Consider the following 27,588-nt stretch of genomic DNA (forward strand, 5'->3'; position numbering starts at 1 on the left):
GACATAATTAATAATGGTTATATAAATGGGCAAATAAAATAATAAATACTGAAATAAATAAATAAAATTATGACTTCATAAATACGTTTATTTAATACATGTATTTTTTTATTTGTTCTTTCTTTTCTTTATTATTATTGTCATCTATCCACAGGTTTGTTGACAAATATCATTTAAAAATATATATATATATATTATTTTAGAGACATTTTCACAGGGAGATATTTTTTCCCAAATAATTCATTTTAAAATATTGTCTGATTTCGTTCTAAATACTGTGTTTTGGTGCGATTGACCATATTTGCAGTTTCAATTCATACCTTCAGTTTGAATATATATATATATGTATATATACACGTGTATATATATGTACACATACACACATAAAATCAAACAAGTTTTCATAATTTCAAAATCTGCCAAATAAAGAGAAATCTTACTGAATTAACTATTTCAAAAACTAATTCAGGGGTGACTTTAATGTAAAATTTGACATTTAACTGAACCCAATTGTTGATTTTAAAAATATTGTTTCGTCAACCGGTGGTGGTTGGCACAAGATAACGACTGAATTTTGTTTACATTTTATTATTTTTCAATGTCAACAACCTGTTGATTCGTGAAAACTCTTTTGTCCAGAGCACCCCTGAAGGCACCACTGACAAGCCCAGTGATGACGTCAGAGGCGGGTGACTCCATCTCCCAGGTTCAGGTCAGGACTTGAGGACCTTTTCATGGAATGATTAAAAAAACGACGCTTTTATTCTTTTAAATGATCAGCGTGGTCCGTGTTACTTGAACGCATCACTCGAGTCCTTTCCTGTGTTTATTTGAATAATGAGCGTCACGTGACCGAGTGGCTGCAGCTGCTCACACACAAACACTATCACTGTTCCAGTCTCTTGGTTTAATCTGGGCCAAAAAAAAATCCCAGTAAAAAAAAAAAAAATTCATCCTCCCAATAAAGTAGATTTTTGGGTGAATTAAGAAAATTCATCACCGACACAGAGACGCTGATATTTGTGACTTTTCGGGGCTGAAATGATGAGTTCAAGGCCAATTAAAAACAAAAGTGAATCATTGATTATCTGTAAGGCACCGAGGTTAAAAAAAAATAAAATAAAAAAAAGTCAATGTTGTTTTCTGAAATATCTGAGCTGATTCATCTGACAGTTCAGCGCTGCTGCCCCCTGCTGGCTGTGAAATAATCCACATCACATTCACGTCTTCTGGTGAAATGATAAAAAACCAGGTGATCCTGTGGAAGACTGATGTCGAACAGTTTAACGGTGCAGTGTGTATATATTATATTATGAATATTAAGTCGTCGTTAAGGCTGCGCTCGCTCTGGAGGCGTGTCCTCCTCACGATGGTCACCGTTAGCTAACGCCGGAGTCTCTGAGCTCTGCGTTTCCTGCTGGACGTCGCTCAGGTGCCGTTTCTTGCTCTGTTGTTGTTGCTGCTGCTCCACGCCGCCGCCGCCGCCACCGTTCGTCTTCCCGTTCCCGTTCCCATCCCTCTTCCTCTTGCAGACGAGGCCTGAGTCTTCCTCGCCGATGCGACCCTCGGGGATTCCCAGAACTCTCAGGCAGACGACGGCGGCCGCCTGTTCTGCAAACTTTTTGGACTTCTCCCTGAGGAACAGACGAGAGCCATTCAACTTAGAAATCACTTTTTAGAGAGCACTTCTTTTTTTTTTCCCCAATGAATCTCACATCAAAGTAATCATAAATACACTCTATACATCGTTAATGTGGTAAACCACCATTCTAGCTGCAAACGTCTGGGTTTTAATGGGATATGTACGGAAGAGGATTAGAGCCACACTGGAAAAAATATTTGTTCCGACTTTAATACTGAGAATCCTGAATTTAAAACTCTGAATTCTGACTTTATTCTCAGAATCCTGACTTTAAAACTCTGAATTCTGACTTTATGACTCACAGAATTCTGGCTTTAAAACTCTGAATCCTGACTTTAAATCTCAGAATTCTGACTTTAAAACTCTGAATCCTGACTTTAAATCTCAGAATTCTGACTTTATTGTCCCAATTCTGACTTAAAACTCTGAATCCTGACTTCATGACTCAGAATTCATGACTCAGAATTCATGACTCAGAATTCTGACTTTAAAACTCTGAATCCTGACTTTAAAACTCAGAATCCTGACTTTAAATCTCATAATTCTGACTTTAAATCTCATAATTCTGACTTTATTGTCACAATTCTGACTTAAAACTCAGAATTCAGACTTTATTCTCAGAATCCTGACTCTAAAACTCAGAATCCTGACTTTAAAACTCTGAATCCTGACTTTATGACTCAGAATTCTGACTTTATGACTCAGAATTCTGACTTTATGACTCAGAATTCTGACTTTAAGACTCTGAATTCTGACTTTAAGACTCTGAATTCTGACTTTAAGACTCTGAATTCTGACTTTAAGACTCTGAATTCTGACTTTAAAACTCTGAATCCTGACTTTAAAACTCAGAATCCTGACTTTAAATCTCATAATTCTGACTTTAAATCTCATAATTCTGACTTTATTGTCACAATTCTGACTTAAAACTCAGAATTCAGACTTTATTCTCAGAATCCTGACTCTAAAACTCAGAATCCTGACTTTAAAACTCTGAATTCTGACTTTAAGACTCTGAATCCTGACGGTATTGTACACGTGTTAAAGACGTGTGTGCTTGTGTGTGTCTGTGTAAGTGTGTGTGTCTGTGTATGTAAGTGTGTGTGTATGTAAGTGCGTGTGTTTGTGTGTGTGTGTGCGTGCACTGACCACAGTGTTGATCTGAATCTCTTTCCTGCGACCGTCACAGTCGACTGAAAGCCTCGATCCTGTGAACGCTGCACCTGAAAACACACGTGTGGACGTTAACGACGCGTCTCAGAGTTCTGTGTGTGTGTGTGTGTGTGAGAGAGAGAGAGAGCGCCCCCTGTGGTCACGGCTGGTTCTCACCGTGTCGTACAGCGGCTGCTCCACTTTCTCTCTGCGACTCCACTCCAGCAGGAACATCTTTGGAGTGATCTGAGGTGGATAATTCCTCCTGCAGCAACAACAACAACAACAACAACAACAGTCAATCTCTGAATGAACTTTAAACAACAAACATGACAAATAACAAATCAATAACTAATCAAAAGGAGGGAAAGATGGAGAGAAAACGTAAGACGGGAAGAAGAAAGAAACTGTAAGAGAGAAGAAGAAGAGAAGGAGATTTCACTCAAGAAAAGAGAGAAAAGAGAGCGTTCACTTCTGTTTCTATGAAGAATATTCAAATAAATGACAGATCATATCTTTAAAACAACACCGACATGACCGGGGAGGGAGGAAAGGAAGGAAGGAAAGGAGGGAAGGACGGAATGAAGGAGGGATGGATAGAATGGAGGAAGGACAGAAGGAGGGAGGAAAGGAAGGAAAGGAGGGAAGGACGGAAAGAAGGAGGGATGGATGGAATGAAGGAAGGACGGAAGGAGGGAGGAAAGGAAGGAGGGAAGTAAGGAAGGAACAAAGGAAGGAAAGAAGGAGGGAGGGAAGTAAGGAACAAAGGAGGGAAAAGAAGGAAGGATGGATGAAAAGAAGGAAGGAATGAGGGAGGGGGGAAGTAAGGAAGGAAGGAACAAAGGAGGGAGGGAAGGATAGAAGGAAGGAAAGAATGAAGGAGGGAGGGAGGGAGGGAAGGAAGAAAAAAGGATCGAAGGAGGGAGGGTAGGAACGAAGGAAGGACAGAAGAAAAGAAGGAGGGAGGGAAGGAAGAAAAGAAGGAAGGAAAAAGAGAGGACGAAAAGAAGGAAGGAGGGAAGGAAGGATGAAAAGAGGGAAGGAAAGATGAAAAGAAGGAAGGAATGAGGGAGGGAAGGAAGGAAGGAAAAAAGAAGGAAGGAGGGAAAGATGAAAAGAAGGAAGGAGGGAGGGAAGGATGAAAAGAGGGAAGGAAGGATGAAAAGAAGGAAGGAAAGAGGAGGGAAGGAAGGAGGGAAAAGAAAGAAGGAAGGATGTAAAGAAGGAGGGAAGAAAAAGAAGGAATGAAGGCATAAGTTGAATGAAAAGTAGTGAAGGATGGAAGGAAATGTAAGAAAGAAAGAAAAGAAAGAAAAGAAAGAGGTGAAGTTGTGACCGTTCAAACTTCAGAGCCACAGTGGTGACGTCTCCGTCCATCACCGGCCTCTCGCTCTGTCCACTGCTCTTCAGCGCCGCCCTCCTGGCCTGGAGCTGCTCCTGGACGAGCTGGTAGAAGGTCTGCAGCCCGTACGCCGCACTGCCACACAAACAACACAAACACACACACACACACACACACACACACACACACACACACACACAGGAGTCACGTGACCTGAGAGATGTGATGTGTGAGGCGATAGCGAGGCGTCAGTACCTGATGTCAGCGTTGGTCTGAGCCGCCTGAACCTGTTTCCCCAGAGGAGATTCAACCTTATCACGCAGCATCTGACACAGACAGTACTTAGTGTTGAAGGCGTGGTTGTCGTACCGGATCGCCTGTGACACACACACACACACACACACACGTTAGGAGGACAGTGTTTCAAACGCTTCTTTGGTTTCCATGGCGGCGACGACGGCGCTCACGTATTTGAGATATTCCTCCATGACCTCCTCCACAGGAAGTGGACCGTCGCTGACGAACACGGACGCGTTCCACATGGCGGCGCGAGCTAGCATGACCGACGAGGCTCCGGTCGCCCGTCTGAAGAGCTCGATGTCAGCGTTTGTCTTCACCACATCCAGAGAACCTCCACTGAGAAGAAAGGCAGATTTATTCTCTAATCCAAGGAAAGAATGAAGTAATCCAGAAGAAAGACACAGGGATTTAATCTCTAATCCAAGAAAAGAGACTGAAATAATCCAGAAGAAAGACGCAGAGATTTAATCATTAATCCAAGAGAAGGGACTAAAAAAACTGCAGGACCTGATTATAACAGATGATAACAGATTATACCTGATTATCCTTGATTATAACAGTTTAACAGATCATACTTGATTATAACAGATTATACCTGATTATAACAGATTATACCTGATTATAAAAGAGTATCTGTGATTAACAGATTATACCTGATTATCCTTGATGATCCTTGATTATAACAGTTTAACAGATCATACTTGATTATAACAGATTATACCTGATTATAAAAGAGTATCTGTGATTAACAGATTATACCTGATTATCCTTGATTATAACAGTTTAACAGATCATACTTGATTATAACAGATTATAACAGATTATACCTGATTATAAAAGAGTATCTGTGATTAACAGATTATACCTGATTATAACAGATTAACAGATTATACTTGATTATAACATATTATACCTGATTATAACAGAGTATCTGTGATTAACAGATTATACCTGATTATAACAGATTAACAGATTATACTTGATTATAACAGATTATAAGAGTTTAACAGATTAACAGATTATAACAGATTAACAGATTATACTTGATTATAATAGATTAACAGATTATACCTGATTATAACAGAGTATCTGTGATGAACAGATTATACCTGATTATAACAGATTAACAGATTATACTTGATTATAACAGATTATACTTGATTATAACAGATTATAAGAGTTTAACAGATTAACAGATTATAACAGATTAACAGATTATACTTGATTATAATAGATTAACAGATTATACCTGATTATAACAGAGTATCTGTGATGAACAGATCATACCCAAATTATAAGAGTTTAACAGGTTAACAGATTATCCCTGATTATAACAGATTATCTCTGATTATAACAGATTATCTCTGATTAACAGGTTATCTCTGATTATCTCTGATTATAACAGATTATCCCTGATTATAACAGATTATCTCTGATTAACAGGTTATCTCTGATTATCTCTGATTATAACAGATTATCCCTGATTATAACAGATTATCTCTGATTATAACAGATTATCCCTGATTATAACAGATAACAGATTATCCCTGATTATAACAGATTGTCCCTGATTATAACAGATTATCCCTGATTATAACAGATAATCTCTGATTATAACAGATTATCCCTGATTATAACAGATTATCCCTGATTATAACAGATTATCCCTGTTTAACAGATAATCTCTGATTATAACAGATTATCTCTGATTATAACAGATTATCCCTGATTATAACAGATTATAACAGATTATAACAGATTATCCCTGATTATAACAGATTATAACAGATTATCCCTGTTTAACAGATTATCTCTGATTATAACAGATTATCTCTGATTATAACATATTATCCCTGATTCTAGCTTCAAAACAACACTGACATGGCTGGGAAGGGAAGGAAGGAAGAAGGAAGAAGGACAGAAAAAGAAAAAAAACCGAAGGAAGGCAGGAAAGAAAAGGAAAGGGGGAAGAATATAAGAGGGACAAGAAGAAAAGAAGGAAAATAAAAAAGAAGAAAAGAAAGAGTCAGTCAGAGAAACACTGATCTCAGCGTTTCCATAGAAACAGATGCTGATGACCAGCTTCATCAAAAGTGGGTGTGGCCTCTTACTTGGCGATGACAGGGATGGAAACAGCCTCAGCAACGGCCTGGATGTAGTTACAGTGGACGGGGTGTCGGGGGCGCTCTTCTTTAAACCTGAACAACATCAACAACACATTTATATCAAAACAAACAAACAAACAAACAAAGACGTGACGTGCAGATGATGAGTCAGCAGTTTACCTGCCGTGGACAGCGACTGCAGCCACGCCCGTCTTCTCGATCCTCTGGACCAAACTGATCGTTTCCTCCACCTGGAACCAGAGAAGATGTTACAGAGCGCCCCCTGCTGCTGAGACAGACGAGGGAAAAACTCTCCCACACCAAAGCCCATAGAGAAAACCAGTGATTTTAGCTCACGGGGACGCAGGAGCTGCTGGCCCACTGCTGCCTCGTGTGGTCACTTTGTGTCACTGAAAAAAATTAGAATGAAGAATTTTGAAAGCCGAATTTTCAAAATCAGTCATTGTAAGTTAGTGATGGAGGCAGCAGTGGATCAACAACTCCTGTGAACTCCTGTGTCACTGTGATGTTAAAATCACTGGTTTACTCTATGGGCTTTGGTGCAGGGAGAGTGAGTGGTTTACGAACCCAAGTGAATACCAGTATATACACTGTAAATGGGTATTTTTTACCACCGATTTAGTGCGAAACAAATACAACGGACGTGTACTTTCATGGTCTTACCGAGGGCAGGATCCTGATTTTACAGGTGACTGGAATGGAAACACCTGTGACGAGCTTTGTGAGGATCTGCAGCAGCAACAAAGACACGTTAGCGACGTTATTTATTCATTTACTATCACGTATGAGCGATGTGTGTGTGTGTGTGTGTGTGTACTAGGTTAAGGCGCGTTAACGGATGACGCGTTCCCATGACGACTGACCGGAAAAAGACACGACAACGGAGTCCAGTTAGCTCCGTTAGCTCCTTTAGCGCCGTTAGCGCACCTACAGTGGAACTGGAGCGGTCTGTTTATTATTAAAGGAAAAGAGCAGCGCTAACAAATAAACCACGTACGCGCGCCTCTGTTTTTAAAGTTTAGCGCTACTTTAGAGACTCGTTTTAACAACCGGGGAGTCATGACGTAAACATGACGTCGCACGCGCGTCTTTTTCCGGTCAGTCGTCATGGAAACGTTGACGCCGTTAACGTGCCCAGCCCTAGTTGGTACGCACCGCCTCTATCTTGTCATGGTCTGACAGAAGAGCAGCTCCCATCCCACCCTGCAGAGGTCAGACAGAGGTCAGACAGAGGTCAGACAGAGGTCAAACAGGTCAGACAGAGGTCAGACACAGGTCAGACAGAGGTCAAACAGAGGTCAGACAGAGGTCAAACAGAGGTCAGACACAGGTCTAACAGAGGTCAGACAGAGGTCAAAGAGCAGCAGGCAGAAGGTCACTCACCTTGGTGGAATATTCCTTCGGACAGCCCATGTTCACGTCGACCGCAGCCACATCCTTCTCCCTGTGCGACAAACACAGACCAAAACACTTTAAAACGCGTTATTATTTTTATATATATATATTATATTTCTTTGCACTCTGACACTGTGCACTCACACGAGACGCGCCACGGCCAGCGCTCGGTCTGGATCGGCGGTTCCCTGGAAGGTGCGTGGACAGAGTAGTTCAGTGTGATGATATGGTGAGATTTGACACAGATAAAAATTACCCAAAGTTTCCAAAGTTTGGGAACGTTTCAGTGAAAATAAACCAGCGGAACACGTTAAACGCGATTGACGAACACGTTAAACGCAGAGAAGTGGGTTCACAAATAACGTCGATACCTCGTAGATGTTTTTAAATCACATGCTCATTTATTCATTACACATCAGACTATGATGCGAGTACATAATCAGGGTCTCTGCAGGTTTCAACAAGTCAAATTTAAGACTTTTTAAGACAAAAAAAAAAGTACAAAAGACATTAAGGAAAATTGGAGTCACAAATCGTTGAACTTGCAATTCGTCTTAGCTGTGGGCTTTCGTTAAGTTTTCTCTGCTGCTATGCTAAGCTAAGCGGTGCTCGATAAATTCTCCCCGGGCAGCACAGGTGACCAACTTTAGTTCCGTGTTGTAATTATTATTGTTGTTGTTATCGTGTCCTCATAAATAGAAACATTTCAACGCGAGACTGAAGTTTATGCACGTTTTTAAATAAAGGTAACGTTCATAGATTTTTAAGACCTTTCAAAATTCTATTTAAGACCTTTTTAAGACCCCGCGGATACCCTGACAATACGTTTATGTCGTACGTCTATCAGTCGGAAAACCACAGAAGAAGCTAGCTTAGCGAACGCTAAATTAATTGAATGGAGTTGAATTAAACAGGCGAAGCTGCATTGACACACTTTTACGACCACGGGGATCACCGGTGACACCGCGGCGCATGTGTATTTTAAATTACCGTAACTCCTCGCTACTTCGTGCAATTTTAATCATTCAATCTGCCTCCTGAAAGTATATAAATATATCTATTATTATGGTGCTAAAAGGGCTAATTTCAACCCCTGTCAATACTAGCGTTTATAATGAATTTAAACCCCTTTCACTTCTCAACTGTGTGATTTGGAGCAGATTAATTCCATATTAAAGCTGTGATAAATGTGTTATTAAAGCACACGCGTGAGTCCACTGTACGTAGGTTAAACAGAAACCCCAGATAGATTCTGACGAAGAATAATCGTGATTAGTCGACCAATAGAAAGTCGCGGCCCTGATAAAAACGTGTCTCTCACCATCTGGAAGATGACTCTGTCCTTCTCCCTCTCACAGGTCCGGAAAACCACTCGGTCGTCCGGAGCCACAAAGTCCACCGTCTGCAGAACCTCTGAGCAAACACAGACACAGACACTCAGACCCACATCCACGTCATGATGTGTGCGAACGAGAAGGAGTCAACACACACACACACACACACTTCTTACCGTTCACCACCCGCTGACACTGCACCATTTTGATGTCGATCAGCTCCTGAAACACAAAGCAAAGACGAACGCTGAGCTCGGGCTTCACGTCGCTCTCCGTCTCCTGCTTCTGTTTTCCGTCCTCACCTCGCAGTAAACCACATCAGCTCCGTAGTCCAGAGCCAGGAGCCTCATGGGCAGAGTGCCCACGCGGACCATAGGAGCCAGGGCAGTGATGTTCCTGAAGTTCAGCCTCCCCACTGCTGCTGCTGCTGCTGCTGCTGCTGACATGACGGCCACTCAGTCCTCCTGCTCCACATATAAACAACAATATTTTGAATTTCCTTCAGGATCAATAAAGTATCTATCTATCTATATATCTATCTATAAACACAGGACACGGTTAACAACATTATTCACAGTCCAGGGTTCATTTGGTGCCGCATTCTTTTGCACACTCGCAAAACCCCATTCGGAATCCGGCTGATTTAAAACGGTTGTCGGATTTTAGAACCATTACACACATCAATAAAAAAATTACACCGCAAAACCTGAATTAACTGACCGTATTCCTCCATTCGGCGTTCGATTAACTGAGATTATCACAAAGAAAAACCATAGCAGTAACTTTTAGCACGTCCTATATATATATATATATATATATATATATACGGCCATTCCTATGGTCCGGCATGTCTTGACAGGGCGCCCCCCTCCCGACAATCGTAAGTTTAAGATAAAACACAGTGGTATTTAATGAAATAGCCACACGCCGAATTAACAACAACAATGTTTTGACCCGTAAACGTGCTACGTTTATTATCTATCTGCTAATTTCAGTCGTAAAAAAAAGCAATCATGACTTAACTTGCGACTTTTTCAGATGGAGTCCGGCGGACCGGATTGATTACGGCTAAGTTGTTGAATGCTAACACTCTAAAGTGCTCCGACACTGTGTTCGAACATGGAATAAACTGAAGCTCGTTAAAAAGAACAACTCGATACAGCGAAAGAACACATTTAAAACCATGTGGACTCAACTCACCGGCATCTATGTTCGGTTTAACCACGACTTACAGCGGCGGTGAGCGTGAGCACTCGGCGCGTGCTCTTTAGGCAACTTCCTGTTTAGGCACGTGCGTCATCACGGCGTCACGTTGCGTCAGTGGGCACGAGATCCAGAAACAGAAGAAACAGGTTTCACGGTTTCACTCCATTCTGGAGTTATTTTATCATGACTTAGCATCTCATAATCATGACTTAGCATCTCATAATAATGACTTAGCATCTTATAATCATGACTTAGCATCGCATTATCATGACTTAGCATCTCATAATAATGACTTAGCATCTCATAATCATGACTTAGCATCGCATTATCATGACTTAGCATCTCATAATAATGACTTAGCATCTCATAATAATGACTTAGCATCTTATAATCATGACTTAGCATCGCATTATCATGACTTAGCATCTCATAATAATGACTTAGCATCTCATAATAATGACTTAGCAACTTATAATCATGACTTAGCATCGCATTATCATGACTTAGCATCTCATAATAATGACTTAGCATCTCATAATCATGACTTAGCATCTCATGATTATGACTTAGCATCTCATGATTATGACTTAGCATCTCATTCTCACAATCATGACTTAGCATCTCATAATCATGACTTAGCATATTATGACTTAGCATTCTCATAATCATGACTTAGCATCTCATTCTCACAATCATGACTTAGCATCTCATAATCATGACTTAGCATATTATGACTTAGCATCTTATAATCATGACTTAGCATCTCATAATAATGACTTAGCATCTCATAATAATGACTTAGCATCTCATAATAATGACTTAGCATCTCATAATAATGACTTAGTATCTCATGATTATGACTTAGCATCTCATTCTCACAATAATGACTTAGTATCTCATGATTATGACTTAGCATCTCATTATCATGACTTAGCATCTCATTCTCATAATCATGACTTAGCATATTATAACATAGTATCTCATGATTATGACTTATTGCATTATTACGATGTAGTATCTAATAATCATGACTTTGTATCTCATGATTATGAATAAGCATCTCATTCTAATAATCATGACTTAGCATTTCATAGTTTTGAGACACCAACTCATATATTATAATTATCAGCACATCATTTGATAAATAGAAACAATGACTTCCACATAACTTTTTTATTTATCTTTCATAATACACTATCTTTCTATTTAAAAAAGAAAATGTGTTGCAGAGAATGTGATGCAGTTTTCTTAGTGTGATGAGAAAAGCAAAGACATGAGGCTAAACTCAAAGGTTGTGTCAATCATGCTGCGCAAGGCAATTAGCATTAGCGAGTAATGCAAGCTCCATAAGAATCACTTAGCATTCAGAGTGAATCCGATAGCCTCTTAGCTAGGTTGTGTTTTGAAGTGAACTCTCTGTGACACAGTCCAGCGTGTCGGTCTGTTTAATGCAGGATGATGATGATGATGATGATGATGATGATGAGGGGGGAGGAGCACATTGTTTGTATAAACAGAAAAAATACATACATGTTAACATAATAATTAATGTTATTTGACATTTGCTCCTGTTTATGGGCGTCAAACCGCTCCACTAATGGTGCGTTCCGGTTGTCGTCGGAAGTGGGGAATTTCAATTGGAACGTCCCCTTGGATCAGGCAATTATAAAAACACACAGCACTGTTCGTGGACATGTGGCTATGCCGTTTGTGTGAGCCAAATTAACAGCTATCGCTAACAACGGCTAGCCCCGCGATTCGTCTGCGTCCGCGCTTTCCCCTCCGTCTTCTCAACTCGAACGCGGTCATCTCAGAGGTGACGTCACTCTCAGTCCCGACGTAATAAAAACATCGTGTTTAGGGAGGTTACGTTTTTTGTCCTTAAGGTGGCGAGTGTTACTTTTTCACGTCGCATCGCGGTTAATGTGTTGTTTTCTTTACTGTATTCCGAATGCCGAGGTGCGATTTGTCGAGGACTCGGCCGTCGTGAAACGTAGGAAATAACGGAAGCCAAAAACGACAAAAAAAAATAATGTGAGACATAGCTTAAGAGCCTATATATGCTAAGTCGCTAACGCTCGTGGCTAACATTAAGCTTGGTTAAAAACCGTGCTGACATCGGACCATTGCGTGCCAGCAAAGGGGCGGAGCAAGCGAACACACACACACACACGCATGAAGTTTATACATGAAGAGAATATAGAAGACCGAAGAGCAAAAGCAAAAGGCAAAGATCTAATAACATGAATGAGTTAATAAACAATATTATAACACATATTTCCCATGTAAAGGCCTTTTCACACCGAGTCCCACGATATAAGTATATTTACAACTATAAGACTTTCACCAGGAGTCACATGACCAGGAAAAAAAAGGTTTCATGACAAGATAAAGTGTTCTCATAATCATGACTCAGCATATTATGACTTAGCAACTCATAAACATGACTACTGACTTAGTATCTCATGACTATGACTTAGCATCTCATTCTCATAATTATGACTTAGCATATTATGACTTAGCATCTCATAATTATGACTTAGCATCTCATGACTATGACTTAGCATATAATTATGACTTAGCATAGTATGACTTAGAAACTCATAATTATGACTTAGCATCTCATGATTATCTCATGACTAATGACTCATGTCATCTCATGTATCTCATGATTATGACTTAGTATCTCATGAATATGACTTAGCATATTATGACTTAGCATCTCATAATTATGACTTAGCATATAATCATGACTAAGCATATTATGACTTAGCATATTATGACTAAGCAACTCATAACTATGACTTAGCATCTCATAACTATGACTTAGCATGTCATCATCATGATTTAGCTTATTATGACTATGACCACTGGCTTCATTTTCTGCTTCAAAACTACATACGTGATATAATCCAGCAGATGGCAGTGTTGTGTCACAAATGGCCTACACTGATAATTTATACATTTTCAAACTCATAAACCCTTGGTTAAAAAAAGCAGCTAATAGGCAGCAGACATTTTTGTCCTTAAGATTCTGAGAGTGTAGTTGTTTTTAAAAAGTGAGACAACATCAGACATTATGTTATTGGTAATTTGTAACATATATCTCCAATATGAACTATATGTAAACAATTGCATATTTGTGTAAAATTGTGTAAATTGGTATGAGTTTTAATGCTGAAATTCATATTTTTTCATGATCGGGTTTAACGTTAATGAACAAAATCTACTTAATGAAAAATAAAAAACATGTTTACGGAGGTTGCATTTTTTGTCCTTAAGGTGCTGAGTGTTAGTTTTTTAAGTTGCATAAGGGTTAATGTGTTGTTTTCTTTACTGTATTCAGAATCCTGAGGTGTGATCTGCGTGGACTCGGTGTGAAAAGGCTTTAAGGCACAAAAAAAACACAAGAGCAACAATCACATGAAGAAAGAAGTTGGTTGTCAGTGGATTCTGAGTCCTGGTGATTTTACACAAAAACAAACAAAAGGTCCAAAACGGCAAAAAAAAGAGTCAATTTCACAGTGAGATGCTCTGGGCAACAAGTGTCTGTGTTTATGGACTTTGTAGAAAAGAGAGCGGAGACAATGCAGGAGCCTCCACTCAACTGAAGAGAAACAGGTCCAGACCTGAAGCTCCCAAAACCAGGAGCAGGAGTCTGGACTCTGAACAAAGATCTTCATCAGAAAAGAGTTTTTAAGAATTGGCAGAGAAACTGCTCCTGCCTGATGAGCGCTCAGTCCATTCTGAGGAGTTCGCCACCTCGATGGGGTCAATCTGAGGAAAGACCACGAAACACAACCTCTGGCCCACGTATGTCGCCCTCTCTGTGGGAAAACACAAGTTATTAATCAACCAAATGAGCGTTAGACAAGCTGCTAATCCAGAGCTAAGATGCAAATCCAGGGCTAAAATGCTAATCCAGAGTCAAGATGCTAATCCAGAGCTAAGATGCTAATCAAGAGGCAAGCTGCTAATCCAGAGCTAAAATGCTAATCCAGAGTCAAGCTGCTAATCCAGAGCTAAAATGCTAATCCAGAGTCAAGCTGCTAATCTAGAGCACGCAACAAAACTCACCGATTAAATTCAGCGAAAACAGGGAATATGATGAGGACAGGTGAATGATGATGAAGACAGGTGAATGATGAGGACAGGTGAACGATGATGAGGACAGGTGAATGATGATGAGGACAGGTGAACGATGATTACAGGTGAATGATGAGGACAGGTGAACGATGATGAGGACAGGTGAATGATGATGTGGACAGGTGAACGATGATGACAGGTGAATGATGAGGACAGGTGAACGATGATGAGGAAAAGTGAATGATGAGGACAGGTGAACGATGATGAGGACAGGTGAATGATGAGGACAGGTGAATGGTGATGAGGACAGGTGAATGATGAGGACAGGTGAACAATGATGAGGACAGGTAAATGATGAGGACAGGTGAATGATAAGGACAGGTGAACAATGATGAGGACAGGTGAACGATGATGAGGAGGACAGGTGAACGATGATGAGGACAGGTGAATGATGAGGACAGGTGAATAGTGAGGACAGGTGAACGATGATGAGGACAGTTGAATGGTGAAGACAGGTGAATGATGATGAGGACCAGTGAATGATGATGAGGACAGGTGAATAATGAGGACAGGTGAAAGATGAGGACATGTGAACAATGATGAGGACCAGTGAATGATGATGAGGACAGGTGAATAGTGAGGACAGGTGAATGATGACGAGGACCAGTGAATGATGATGAGGACAGGTGATGATGACCTTTGACCTGTGTTGACTGACACGTGTTCACATGTTTTATTTTGTCAGCACTTTCATTTGTAAAGTTTTGTCTTGTATTAAAAAGAATTCATGTTTCATTCATGCGTCCACAAAGTAACTAAGTCAATTTTAAACAAGCTACTTTTTTTTTTACTTTAACTTGAGTACATTTTAGTACTTTTAGAGTGAAACTCACCGATGAAGTTGTAGATACACTTTGGTTTTTCTTTCCAGTGGACACCCAGGAAGTAGACGGGTACACCGGTGAGCATAATGACCAGTCCGACACCACAAACCACCGGCTCTGAGTAAAGACTGAAGCCCAGCAGCAGAGCCCAGAACATCAGGTAACACACAGGAACCAGCAGGTTCACCTGGTTCACAAATATAGAACACGCACGCAGACAAAGGCGTTGTTGATTTGTTTCCGTGGTAACGCGGCGCTTGTGATGCTGCTGAACCTGCGAGGCCGCTCACCTTGATGGGTCGGTACAGGTGGGGTTTCTTCCAGCGGTAGAAGAGCAGACCTGCGATTGTGACGCCGTACGACAGGTAGTTGATGAAGGAGACGTAGTTGATGAGGTTGTGCGTTTCTCCGATGCAGAGGATCACGATGGTGGCAGCGCACTGAAAAACACGGCAGCGTGGACCACATTAAAGGGGAATTCCGGTATTTTGGATCTTACTTTTTTGGCCAATAAATGACTGGGATTGTTATTGTAACAGTCTTGTATAAAGTACCTTAAAGGGATGAGTGAAAGTACTAGTATATATATATAAGTGATATTCATGTTTTTCCTTGTCTAAAAGGTTTGTTGTTGTAATATAGGCCACCAGGGGCAGAATTATCACCTCACCCTAGTTTGAATAGAACTACAAAAGTACATTCCTTTTCCATTTTGAATTTCACTCAGTGTGCTTATATATCATGTGTTTGCATGTTATCCTACATTTACAGCTTTATTTTACATGACTTAGTATCTTATTAGCAATTATTGTTGTTTAATTATATTATTTTTTATAAAGCCTTGAAAAAAAAGTTTTAATATAGATAGATGCTCGTTAACCAGGACAGACAGACAGACATTTGATTGCTTGTCAGCTAGTTTAAATAGATAGATGCTAGTTAGCTAGCATAGCTAGTTTGGATATATGCTAGTTGGCTATCATAGCTAGTTTAGATGGATGCTAGTTGGCTATCATAGCTAGTTTAGATGGATGCTAGTTAGCTAGGATAGATAGCCAGACTGCCTAGCTTAGATAGACATAAGCTAGGTAGCTATCATAGCAAGAACAATAGATCAATAGATGTTAGTTATCAGATATATATATGCTAGTTAGCCAGCATAGCTAGTTTGGATATATGCTAGTTGGCTATCATAGCTAGCTTAGACGGATGCTAGTTAGCTAGGATAGATAGATAGATAGATAGATAGATAGATAGATAGATAGATAGATAGATAGATAGATAGATAGATAGATAGATAGATAGATAGATAGATAGATAGATAGATAGATAGATAGATAGATAGATAGATAGATAGATAGATAGATAGATAGATAGATAGATAGATAGATAGATAGATAGATGCTAGTTAGCTAGCATAGCTAGTTTAAATAGATAGACAGACGTCTACATACGCAGACCAGCAGAGCAGGGATGGGTGTACAGTTCTTGTAGTGGATCATGGCCAGCAGACTGGGCAGGTGACCTTCTCTGGCTCCTGAGAAACACAACCTGTGAACACAGACACCAAGACCGACCATCAGGGACCACGATGGAGGCGGAGCAAGAGGAGGCGGCGGAGCAAGAGGAGGCGGCAGAGCTCACCTGGAGGAGGTGAACAGGTAACCGTTGATCCCGCCAAAGGTGGACAGAGCCACAGAGATGGGCATGATGACGGAGAACATTCCCAGGAGCTTCTCTCCGAACGTCTGAACAGTGAGAGAACAGAGAATCAGCGGACCACGCCATTTTCTGTTCGCGTTAGCTTCATCTCGTCAAGAGGTCGCCTCCTTGTGGACAGTCACCTGCTGACGGCTGAGGGCTCACCTCAAAAGACCAGCGTGAAATATCATCATTCACCCATCCTTCATCACCATATATCATAGATAATATCTCAGATAGATAGATGCTAGTTAGTTAGCATAGCTAGCTTAGATAGATAAATTCTAATAGGAAATAGACATATATAAGATATATACATAGCTATGCTGCTGTTTGTATCATCATTATCATTATTATTATTCCACATCTGCTCCTGGTCTCTCTTCTGTCTCATTTTTTCTTTCACCACAACCGGTCGAGGCAGACGCTGGACATCTTTGAGTCTGGTTCTCGCAGAGATTTCTTTACTTCAAAATCAGGCAGTTTTTTTTAGCGTACGTCTTTACTGACAACACAAACAGGACGTGGGAACAAAAGCAGCAGCGCCGGTGGATACTCGCTCATTACTCACTACAGCCACAGCGTTGGACGACAGCAGCTCGTCGGGCGACATGGAGGAGAAGTAGGCGATGTTGGTGAGTGTGTACACAAACGTCACCAATGGAATGGAAATGTAGATGGCACGAGGTAGATTCCTGACACACGCCGTGTACACACACACACACACACACATACACACACACACCACAACAAACACAAATCAAAACAAATACAAATAAATAAATACAAATCAAAATTTACCATGAGATGTTTCTGATCAGGTAAAAGAACAATATCATGGTTTCATGCTTTTGTAATTTGACTTTTTTGTGTCTGTTTCCTTGTCTAATAGGTTTGTTGTTGTAATTCTCATTTAGGCCACAAGGGGCTGAATTTTCAGGACTACAGAAGTACATTCCTTTTCAAGGTGATTTTGAATTTCACTCAGTGTGCTTGTGTATCCTATGTTAGCATGTTATCCTACATTTACAGCTTTATTTTACATGACTTAATATCTTATTAGCAATTATTGTTTTTTAATTATGTTATTTTTTTTAAAGCCTTGAAAGAAAAGTTTTACTATAGATGGATGCTAGTTAGCTAGCATAGCTAGCACGATAGGTCGATAGATGTTAGTTATTATATATATGATTGTTAGCTAGTATAGCTAGTTTGGATATATGCTAGTTGGCTATCATAGCTAGTTTAGACGGATGCGAGTTAGCTAGGACAGATAGCCGGATTGCCTAGCTTAGATAGACATATGCTAGTTAGCTATCATAGCTAGCTCGCATAGATAGATAGATAGATAGATAGATAGATAGATAGATAGATAGATAGATAGATAGATAGATAGATAGATAGATAGATAGATAGATAGATTGCATAGCTTGTTTAGATAGATGATAGATATATAGATGCTAGTTAGCTGCATAGCTAGTTTAGATAGTTAAATAGATAGATGCTAGTTAGTTGCATAGCTAGTTTAGATAGATAGATAGATAGATAGATAGATAGATAGATAGATAGATAGATAGATAGATAGATAGATAGATAGATAGATAGATAGATAGATAGATAGATAGATAGATAGATAGATAGATAGATAGATAGATAGATAGATACAAATAAAAAATGGATTTGAAGTGGACGTGAACCAGCTGCAGATAAAATGTCCAAGAAAAGCAAGAAAATGATGGTGATGAATGAATGAATGAGCTCTGTGAGGAGCCACAGCCTCACAGTAATATTCACCGTCTGGGTTCAACCACCTCCTCTGTCACATAGTTGAGAAAGTTCCAGCCGCTGAAGGCGAACGAGGCCTGAAGGAAAGCCAGAGCGATCTGTCCGACCGTGGGCGTCTTCTCCAGAGAGAAGGCCACCTGAGGAGTCAGAGCCTCGTAGTTCCCTGGAGTCAAAACAAACAGCAGAGAAGGTTATGTTGTTTGTTGGTTAGAGGTCAGAGGTCAGTGAGCTTTAAGGCTGCAGACTGTGGGAGTTACCGTTAAAGATCTGGACCAGGCCAACCACGATGATAAGACCCAGAGCCAGAAGTTTCCCCACAGTGAAGATGTCCTGGATCCTGGTGGCCAAACGAACACTGGAGCAGTTCACCCACGTCAGCAGCACTGAGACACAAACCAGACAGAGATGAGGACATGTGAATGATGATGAGGACAGGTGAATGATGATGAGGACAGGTGAATGATGAGGACAGGTGAACGATGATGAGGACAGGTGAATGATGATGAGGACAGGTGAATGACGAGGACAGGTGAATGATGAGGACAGGTGAACGATGATGAGGACATGTGAATGATGATGAGGACAAGTGAACGATGATGAGGACAGGTGAAGGATGATGAAGACAGGTGAATGATGAGGACAGGTGAACGATGATGAGGACAGGTGAACGATGATGAAGACAGGTGAATGATGAGGACAAGTGAATGATGATGAGGACAGGTGAATGATGAGGACATGTGAATGATGATGAGGACAGGTGAACGATGATGAGGACAGGTGAAGGATGATGAAGACAGGTGAAGGATGATGAAGACAGGTGAATGATGATGAGGACAGGTGAAGGATGATGAAGACAGGTGAACGATAATGAGGACAGGTGAAGGATGATGAAGACAGGTGAATGATGAGGACAAGTGAATGATGATGAGGACAGGTGAACGATGAGGACAGGTGAATGATGATGAGGACAGGTGAATGATGATGAGGACAAGTGAATGATGATGACGACAGGTGAATGATGATGAAGACAGGTGAACGATGATGAGGACAGGTGAAGGATGATGAAGACAGGTGAATGATGAGGACAAGTGAATGATGATGAGGACAGGTGAACGATGAGGACAGGTGAACGATGAGGACAGGTGAACGATGAGGACAGGCGAATGATGATGAGGACAGGTGAATGATGATGAGGACAGGTGAATGATGAGGACAGGTGAATGATGAAGAGGACAGGTGAATGATGAGGATATGTGAATGATGATGAGGACAGGTGAATTATGATATGGACAGTTGAACGATGAGGACAGGTGAATGATGATGAGGACAGGTGAATGATGATGACATGTGAATGATGATGAGGACAGGTGAATGATGATGAGGACAGGTGAACGATGATGACATGTGAATGATGATGAGGACAGGTGAATGATGATGAGGACAAGTGAATGATGATGACGACAGGTGAATGATGATGAAGACAGGTGAACGATGATGAGGACAGGTGAAGGATGATGAAGACAGGTGAATGATGAGGACAAGTGAATGATGATGAGGACAGGTGAACGATGAGGACAGGTGAACGATGAGGACAGGTGAACGATGAGGACAGGTGAATGATGATGAGGACAGGTGAATGATGATGAGGACAGGTGAATGATGAGGACAGGTGAATGATGAAGAGGACAGGTGAATGATGAGGATATGTGAATGATGATGAGGACAGGTGAATTATGATATGGACAGTTGAACGATGAGGACAGGTGAATGATGATGAGGACAGGTGAATGATGATGACATGTGAATGATGATGAGGACAGGTGAATGATGATGAGGACAGGTGAACGATGATGACGTGAATGATGATGAGGACAGGTGAATGATGATGACATGTGAATGATGATGAGGACAGGTGAATGATGACTGATGAGGACAGGTGAATGATGAGGACAGGTGAATGATAATGAGGTCTGAGTCGTGCTGGAACTGTGCCGTGGAAAAGCACCAGAAGTGAGGAGTGCACCAACCGACCCAAGTGGCTCAGTCCGGCCAGACTTGAGAGAGTTGTTTGGACCTGAGCCGACATGATTCAGGTCATTGTTGAGCCGTCACGCTGCCTAATTACTCCCTGTACCCCACACCCCCCCCCCCCCACCCTCCACCCTCCACCCTCCACCCCCGAGTACCTGCACCGTGAATTCACCGCACCACGAGTGATGAACGTCCTGACGACAGCGTGTGATTCCCTCTCCTCTGACGCCATCCATCGCTCACACACTGGTTTTTTAAAGAGCTGGACGCTAAAGAAACGTGAGCAGTGCCCGCCCTCCTCTGGACAGGATGGGGGTGAGATGGGGGTGAGATGGGGGTGAGATATGGGGGTGAAACACTTCCCACTTTACAGCGGAAGTGTTTTGTTTGGTGGCGGTGACAGCTCGCCTTTGTGCCGCAGAGCCAGGCTGCGGGTGAGAGAGAGCCGGGCAAAGCTGGTGACAATGATGGACGAGGTGAGACAATCGTGCCCTCCCTCATTCGCCCGTTTCCCACATTCCGGCCTCCCATGGCAACCACCCCCCCCCCCCCCCCCCCGGCTCTGCCATCCCCCCCCCCCCTCCCTCTGTGTCACCGCTCACCAACAGGAACAGCACAGATATCATACACGAAGATTTACAAGGAGTTTTACGTCAACTACAACTCCCTTATTCACACGAGCTAACCCCCCTAACATCTTTGTCTGTGTTCTGCAGTTTAAAACGTTCTTAAACTCCGTCTACTGTGTCGAGTTGAACTTTTATTTCATCATAGCGATTGGAAGGTGACCCTCGTGCCCGCGATTGGACGACGACAACAGCAGGTGGCAGCAGAACAGACGCGAGCACCGGTAGCTCGGTGGGTTACACGCTTAGAAAATAAGGGTTCCAAAAGGGTCTGAGGTTCTACCTGGAACCAATTCCCGAAGAAAGGGTTTTCGAAGGGTTCTTGGTAACACTAATGAACCATTTTGATCCAGAGAACCCTTTAAAAGCCCTTTCCTGAATAAAGGGTTTAAAAGGGTTCTTGGTGGAACCCTCCAAAAGGGTTCTCGTATGAGGACAAGCCGAAGAACCTTAGAAGAACGCTCATCTCATTAAATGTACACCAAAGACTATGTTTACCTCGTCGTCTCACTGTTAGACAGGTTTTTCTACTTTTTTTTACATCATATCATATTATATTATATTATATCATATTATATTATATTATATACTTAAACAATTATTCGTTCAATATGGTATCATAATGACATCTTACAGAACATTTTCCACGTCTTTATCTCACTGTGAGACAGACTTTAACAACAGGAAACTGAAGTTTATAAACCACTCACTCTCCCTGCACCAAAGTCCATAGAGAAAACCAGTGATTTTAACATCACAGAGACACAGGAGTTCACAGGAGTTGTTGATCCACTGCTGCCTCCATCACTAACTTACAATGTCTTATTTTAGTGAATTCGGCTTTTAAAATCCTTCATTCCTATTGACCTCAGTGACAAAAAGTGTCCACACGAGGCAGCAGAGGACCAGCAGCTCCTGTGTCCCCTGTGAGCGAAAATCACTGGTTTTCTCTATGGGCTTTGGTGTGGGAGAGTGAAAACGTCAGTTTCCAGCCCAAATAAGTCTGTCACAGCTACATTTACGTTATATTTGGCCCATGAACATGCCAAAAATGCGGCATATTTCCTTTAAATTTAAAGCAGCATTAAATAGTCTTTTCCACTGCAGTCATTAACTTCACACGTGACAGGACCAATTTCTTTGTAAGCGATTGAACATTTGAGGCCAAAACGTGCCTTAAAACGCCTTCAGACCCACGTTTGCTGCTATAAACCAACAATAACGACGACTTCCCCGATTTCTTCCCCATTTCTCGCGTCAGTAAACGTTTTCCCCGAGGTCTCGATCACCAGTTTCAGCTCTTCTTCAGAAGAACGTGAGGCCAATTTTGCAAAATAGTCGTGCTGTCAAATGTTAACGCGTCAACATTAACGCATGACGCGTTTCCATGACGACTGACTGGGAAAAAGACGCGCGTGACGTCATGTTTGCGTGACGCCCGATTGTTAAAACGAGTCTCTAAAGTAACGCCAAAGTTTAAAAACAGACGCACACATACGCAGTACACAGGTACGCTGGTTATTTGTTAGCGCAGCTCTTTTCCTTTAATAAACAGACCGCTCCAGTTCCACTGTAGGCTAACGCTAACTGGCGCTAAAAGGAGCTAATGCAGCTAGCAGCAGCCGGTGTCGCGGCACGTAAACAGGACGTCATACTCGTCTTTTTCTGGTCAGTCGTCATGGAAACGCGTCGTGCTTTTAGCTTTTGCACAGCTCTAGAAAATAGAAGACAGCTAACGCCACGTATCTGCGCGATTGATAGCTAGCATAAGTACGCGGTTATCGCGGTTTACGAAAACCAAAAAAACTGAGATAAAAGTAAAACCGTCGGGTGTGAAACGCTTTCGAGGCTCGGATCACGATCATTGGCGACGACTTCTTCTGTTGTGGAAATGTTTATTTCTGCTTGGTGAACGGGGGCTCGATACTCCACCTGCTGGTGAGGCGGAAAATCAGTTTGCACATGCGTTGTTCGCGCGCACCCAACTTAGATGACGCAAATCCAGGGCCTGAAGTTACGCACTGCGGCTTTAATGGACGGCGAGGTCACTCACGCAGACACGTGGCCGATAGCATCCTCGTGGCCATGTACGGAGGAACGCAGTCGGGGAAGACGGGCTGCAGGACGTAGCTGGAGAAGGTGAGGGCGATGACGGCCAGCGTGGTCGGATACATGATGAGGACGGCGCTCCACAGCAGCAGAAACCTGCACCGGGAGAAAGGGGGAGGAGACTATTGCCGTTAGCATTTTTGAAGAAAGCTACCGAAAACACTGAGGAAGCTGCCTGCTGATTGGATACTGAGTTTATACGACAACGTTTATAGGATGCGTGTAATTATCTTGTCGGATGTCAACGAGTGAAAACTGACGGACAGCGAGTTCAAACCGGCTGAGACCTCAGGAGCCAATCGGCAGGCTGCTTCCTAAGCTAAGATTTTCCCACATTTTCCCTCAGCGTTTGAACGCGTCTGCGTTTCTCACCCCATCAGCCCACCAAAGATCTCCGTCACGTAGGAGTAATCTCCTCCAGACTTGGGGATGGTGACGCCCAGCTCAGCGTAGCACAGCGAGCCCAGAGCTGCGATGCATCCTCCCAGCAACCAGACCACCAACGCTAGGCCCACACAGCCAGAGTGCTCCAGCACTCCTTTAGGAGAGATGAAGATCCCTGAGCCGATGATGTTTCCTGAGGAAGGAAGACAGGTGTCAGGACAGGTGAGTGACGAGGACAGACAGGTGTCAGGACAGGTGAGTGACGAGGACAGACAGGTGTCAGGACAGGTGAGTGACGAGGACAGACAGGTGTCAGGACAGGTGAGTGACGAGGACAGACAGGTGTCAGGACAGGTGAGTGGTGAGGACAGACAGGTGTCAGGACAGGTGAGTGACGAGGACAGACAGGTCAGTGGTGACAGACAGGTGTCAGGACAGGTGAGTGGTGAGGACAGACAGGTGTCAGGACAGGTGAGTGGTGAGGACAGGTGAGTGAGGAGGACAGACAGGTGTCAGGACAGGTGAGTGGTGAGGACAGGTGAGTGAGGAGGACAGACAGGTGTCAGGACAGGTGAGTGGTGAGGACAGGTGAGTGAGGAGGACAGACAGGTGTCAGGACAGGTGAGTGGTGAGGACAGGTGAGTGAGGAGGACAGACAGGTGTCAGGACAGGTGAGTGACGAGGACAGGTGAGTGAGGAGGACAGACAGGTGTCAGGACAGGTGAGTGACGAGGACAGACAGGTGTCAGGACAGGTGAGTGGTGAGGACAGACAGGTCAGTGGTGACAGACAGGTGTCAGGACAGGTGAGTGATGAGGACAGGTGAGTGGTGACAGACAGGTGTCAGGACAGACAGGTGAGTGAGGAGGACAGACAGGGGAGGACAGACAGGTGAGTGTTGAGGACAGACAAGTGAGTGGTGAGGACAGACAGGTGGGTGATGAGGACAGACAGGTGAGTGTTGAGGACAGACAGGTGAGTGTTGAGGACAGACAGGTGAGTGGTGAGGACAGACTGGTGAGTGACGAGGACAGACAGGTGTCAGGACAGGTGAGTGGTGAGGTCAGACAGGTGAGTGTTGAGGACAGACAGGTGAGTGATGAGGACAGACAGGTGAGTGAAGAGGACAGACAGGTGTCAGGACAGGTGAGTGGTGAGGTCAGACAGGTGAGTGATGAGGACAGACAGGTGAGTGATGAGGACAGACAGGTGAATGATGAGGACAGGTGAGTGATGAGGACAGACAGGTGAGTGATGAGGACAGACAGGTGAGTGATGAGGACAGACAGGTGAGTGATGAGGACAGACAGGTGAATGATGACAGGTGAGTGATGATGAGGACAGGTGAATAATGAGGACAGGTGAATTGGCGTTAATTCAGGTCCCTGAATGAGTGACATGTGACCTTTGACCCCTGTTGACTGACACATGACGTGTTTACATATTTTATTTTGTCAGCACTTTAATTTGTAAAGTTTTGTCTTTAATTAAAAACACGTCATGTCAGACTTGTGTTCCCTTGTCCTTTTTACACCAGTACTTTTACTGAAGTAAACGTTTGTCAAAAACAGCAGTACTTTTACTTGAGCAGAATACTTCAGTGCTCTCATTTGTGCCGAGTCATTTCAAAGACACAAATATGGCTGTAATACAAACACGACTCAGCTAAAATGCTAAAATGAGTGAAACTGACCGATATATCGCACCGATACCGATTCCCGTCCCTCGACGACATGTGGGCGACATGTTTACAAAGCAGACGACACACGTGACTTCCTCCGACTCCTTTCACGTGTCACGTGTGACTTCCTCCCCCCCCGCCCTTGAGCAACAAATCAGAGGAGGCGCAGGACTGAAAACCCTCTGAGTTTATACACAGGGCATTAAAAGACAAAGAGGTGCATTAGAGAGAGAGTCAGGAGGAGGAGGCCGAGGCCATCACTCACACTCTCAGCCTCAGTATGCAGCGTAGACGACCAGCACATCCGACACATTCACACTACAGCTCCACCAGTAACACAGCAGGAGGCAGCCAAGTGGCACAGACACACGTTACATAAGCAAATAAACCACACAAACACAGAGGGCCCCCCCCCCCCACACTCACTCTCCCACACCAAAGCCCATAGAGAAAACCAGTGATTTTAACATCACAGCGACACAGGAGTTCACAGGAGTTGTTGATCCACTGCTGCCTCCATCACTAACTTACAATGTCTGATTTTGTAAAATTCGGCTTTCAAAAACTTCATTCAGATTGACCTCAGTGACACAAAGTGACCACACGAGGCAGCAGTAGACCAGCAGCTCCTGTGTCCCCCATGAGCTAAAATCACTGGTTTTCCCTATGGACTTTGGTGTGGGAGAGTGAGTGGTTTACAAACTTCACTTTCTTTTTACTTGAGCCTTTTATACTTAAGAAAATCAACATGAAAACAAGTCTACAACACGTGTGTGTGTCTTCATCTCACTGTGAGACAGACTTTAACAACAGAAAAGTGACGTTTGTAAACCACTCACTCTCCCTGCACCAAAGTCCATAGAGAAAACCAGTGATTTTAACATCACAGCAACACAGGAGTTCACAGGAGTTGTTGATCCACTGCTGCCTCCATCACTAACTTACAATGACTGATTTTGTAAAATTCGGCTTTTAAAATCCTTTGTTCAGATTGACCTCAGTGACACAAATTGACCACACGAGGCAGCAGAGGACCAGCAGCTCCTGTGTCCCCCATGAGCTAAAATCACTGGTTTTCTCTATGGACTTTGGTGTGGGAGAGTGAGTGTTGGAGAGGTATATTCTACGCTGCGGCAGCGGCTCGAGTCGTCGTTCAACGCGAAGGCCGCGAGTCCGATTCCCGGCTGCGCTAGTCTACATGCTAACGTGTCCATGGGCGAGACGCTTAACCCCGAACGTCGAATTTTTCCAGAATGACGTTTCAATATCTGGCACGATAAAGTCGCGCGTTCCAAAAAACGGTTCACTTTGACATTTGAAACAGTTACGAACACTAAAATTAACCCGTTTGACGTTTTCCCGCACTTTTTTTTCCCCCTATCTGTCAAAGACTGTGATTGGCCGGCGTGGTCCGATGACACTCTACAAGTGTTTGAGTCCCGTCTCTTCTCCTGTGAAGGGTGAACACATTAAAGGGTGAACACATCAAACACCTCTCACTCTCTCACTCACCTATGATGATGGTGCACGCGCTCAGCAGACCGATCTCCTTCTTCAGAGTCACTCTGTCACTCTCCATCTTCATCTCCTTCATCCTCCTCTTCCTCTCACCGTCAGAGCGGCCGCCGCTGCTCTGTGCCTCCATGTCCGCCTGATGATTCCTCCCCTGCCCCGGTCTTCTCCGCTCCTCTCCGGTCCGTCCAGTCCAGTCTCTGCCTCCTCCTCTCCTCCTCCTCCTCCTCCTCTCCTCCTCCTCTCCTCCTCTTCCTCCTCCTCTTCCTCGCTCCGTATTCATCCAAACTCA

At 42.9% G+C, this 27,588-nt stretch overlaps 2 protein-coding genes across 2 annotated transcripts; both read right to left on the reverse strand.

Annotated features, from left to right (window-relative positions):
* Positions 1–1,040: 1,040 nt before the first annotated feature.
* dus2 (dihydrouridine synthase 2) lies at positions 1,041–10,530 on the reverse strand. Its single transcript, XM_083893221.1, has 16 exons — positions 10,492–10,530; positions 9,594–9,755; positions 9,468–9,513; positions 9,279–9,370; positions 8,102–8,145; positions 7,946–8,006; positions 7,718–7,765; positions 7,226–7,291; positions 6,722–6,792; positions 6,548–6,634; positions 4,604–4,772; positions 4,392–4,513; positions 4,131–4,271; positions 2,972–3,059; positions 2,792–2,865; positions 1,041–1,634 (listed from the first exon to the last, which is right to left on the reverse strand). The coding sequence occupies exons 2-16, from the start codon at positions 9,735–9,737 to the stop codon at positions 1,331–1,333; spliced, it is 1,557 nt and encodes a 518-aa protein (XP_083749347.1). The 5' UTR covers positions 9,738–9,755; positions 10,492–10,530; the 3' UTR covers positions 1,041–1,330.
* A 3,663-nt stretch (positions 10,531–14,193) lies between these two features.
* slc7a10b (solute carrier family 7 member 10b) lies at positions 14,194–27,369 on the reverse strand (the record flags this gene model as incomplete). The annotated part of the gene is made up of 11 exons (XM_083894038.1): positions 14,194–14,324; positions 15,477–15,654; positions 15,758–15,907; positions 16,922–17,018; positions 17,112–17,215; positions 17,740–17,863; positions 18,963–19,116; positions 19,211–19,336; positions 23,664–23,815; positions 24,092–24,296; positions 27,297–27,369. 11 exons carry the CDS (start codon positions 27,367–27,369, stop codon positions 14,194–14,196), a joined length of 1,494 nt encoding a protein of 497 aa, XP_083750164.1.
* Positions 27,370–27,588: the final 219 nt, after the last annotated feature.

This window comes from Microchirus variegatus (genome assembly GCF_963457635.1).
Source record: "Microchirus variegatus genome assembly, chromosome: 8".
NCBI lineage: Eukaryota > Metazoa > Chordata > Actinopteri > Pleuronectiformes > Soleidae > Microchirus > Microchirus variegatus.

Excerpts from the sequence above, each read along its gene's own strand:
- dus2 (XM_083893221.1), bottom strand. The coding sequence starts at position 9,737 with ATGTCAGCAGCAGCAGCAGCAGCAGCAGCAGTGGGGAGGCTGAACTTC. Across the intron at positions 9,371-9,467 it reads GTGTCAGCGGGTGGTGAACG|AGGTTCTGCAGACGGTGGAC; the intron begins GTAAGAAGTGTG and ends GTGTTTGCTCAG. Across the intron at positions 6,635-6,721 it reads GCAGTCGCTGTCCACGGCAG|GTTTAAAGAAGAGCGCCCCC; the intron begins GTAAACTGCTGA and ends GATGTTGTTCAG.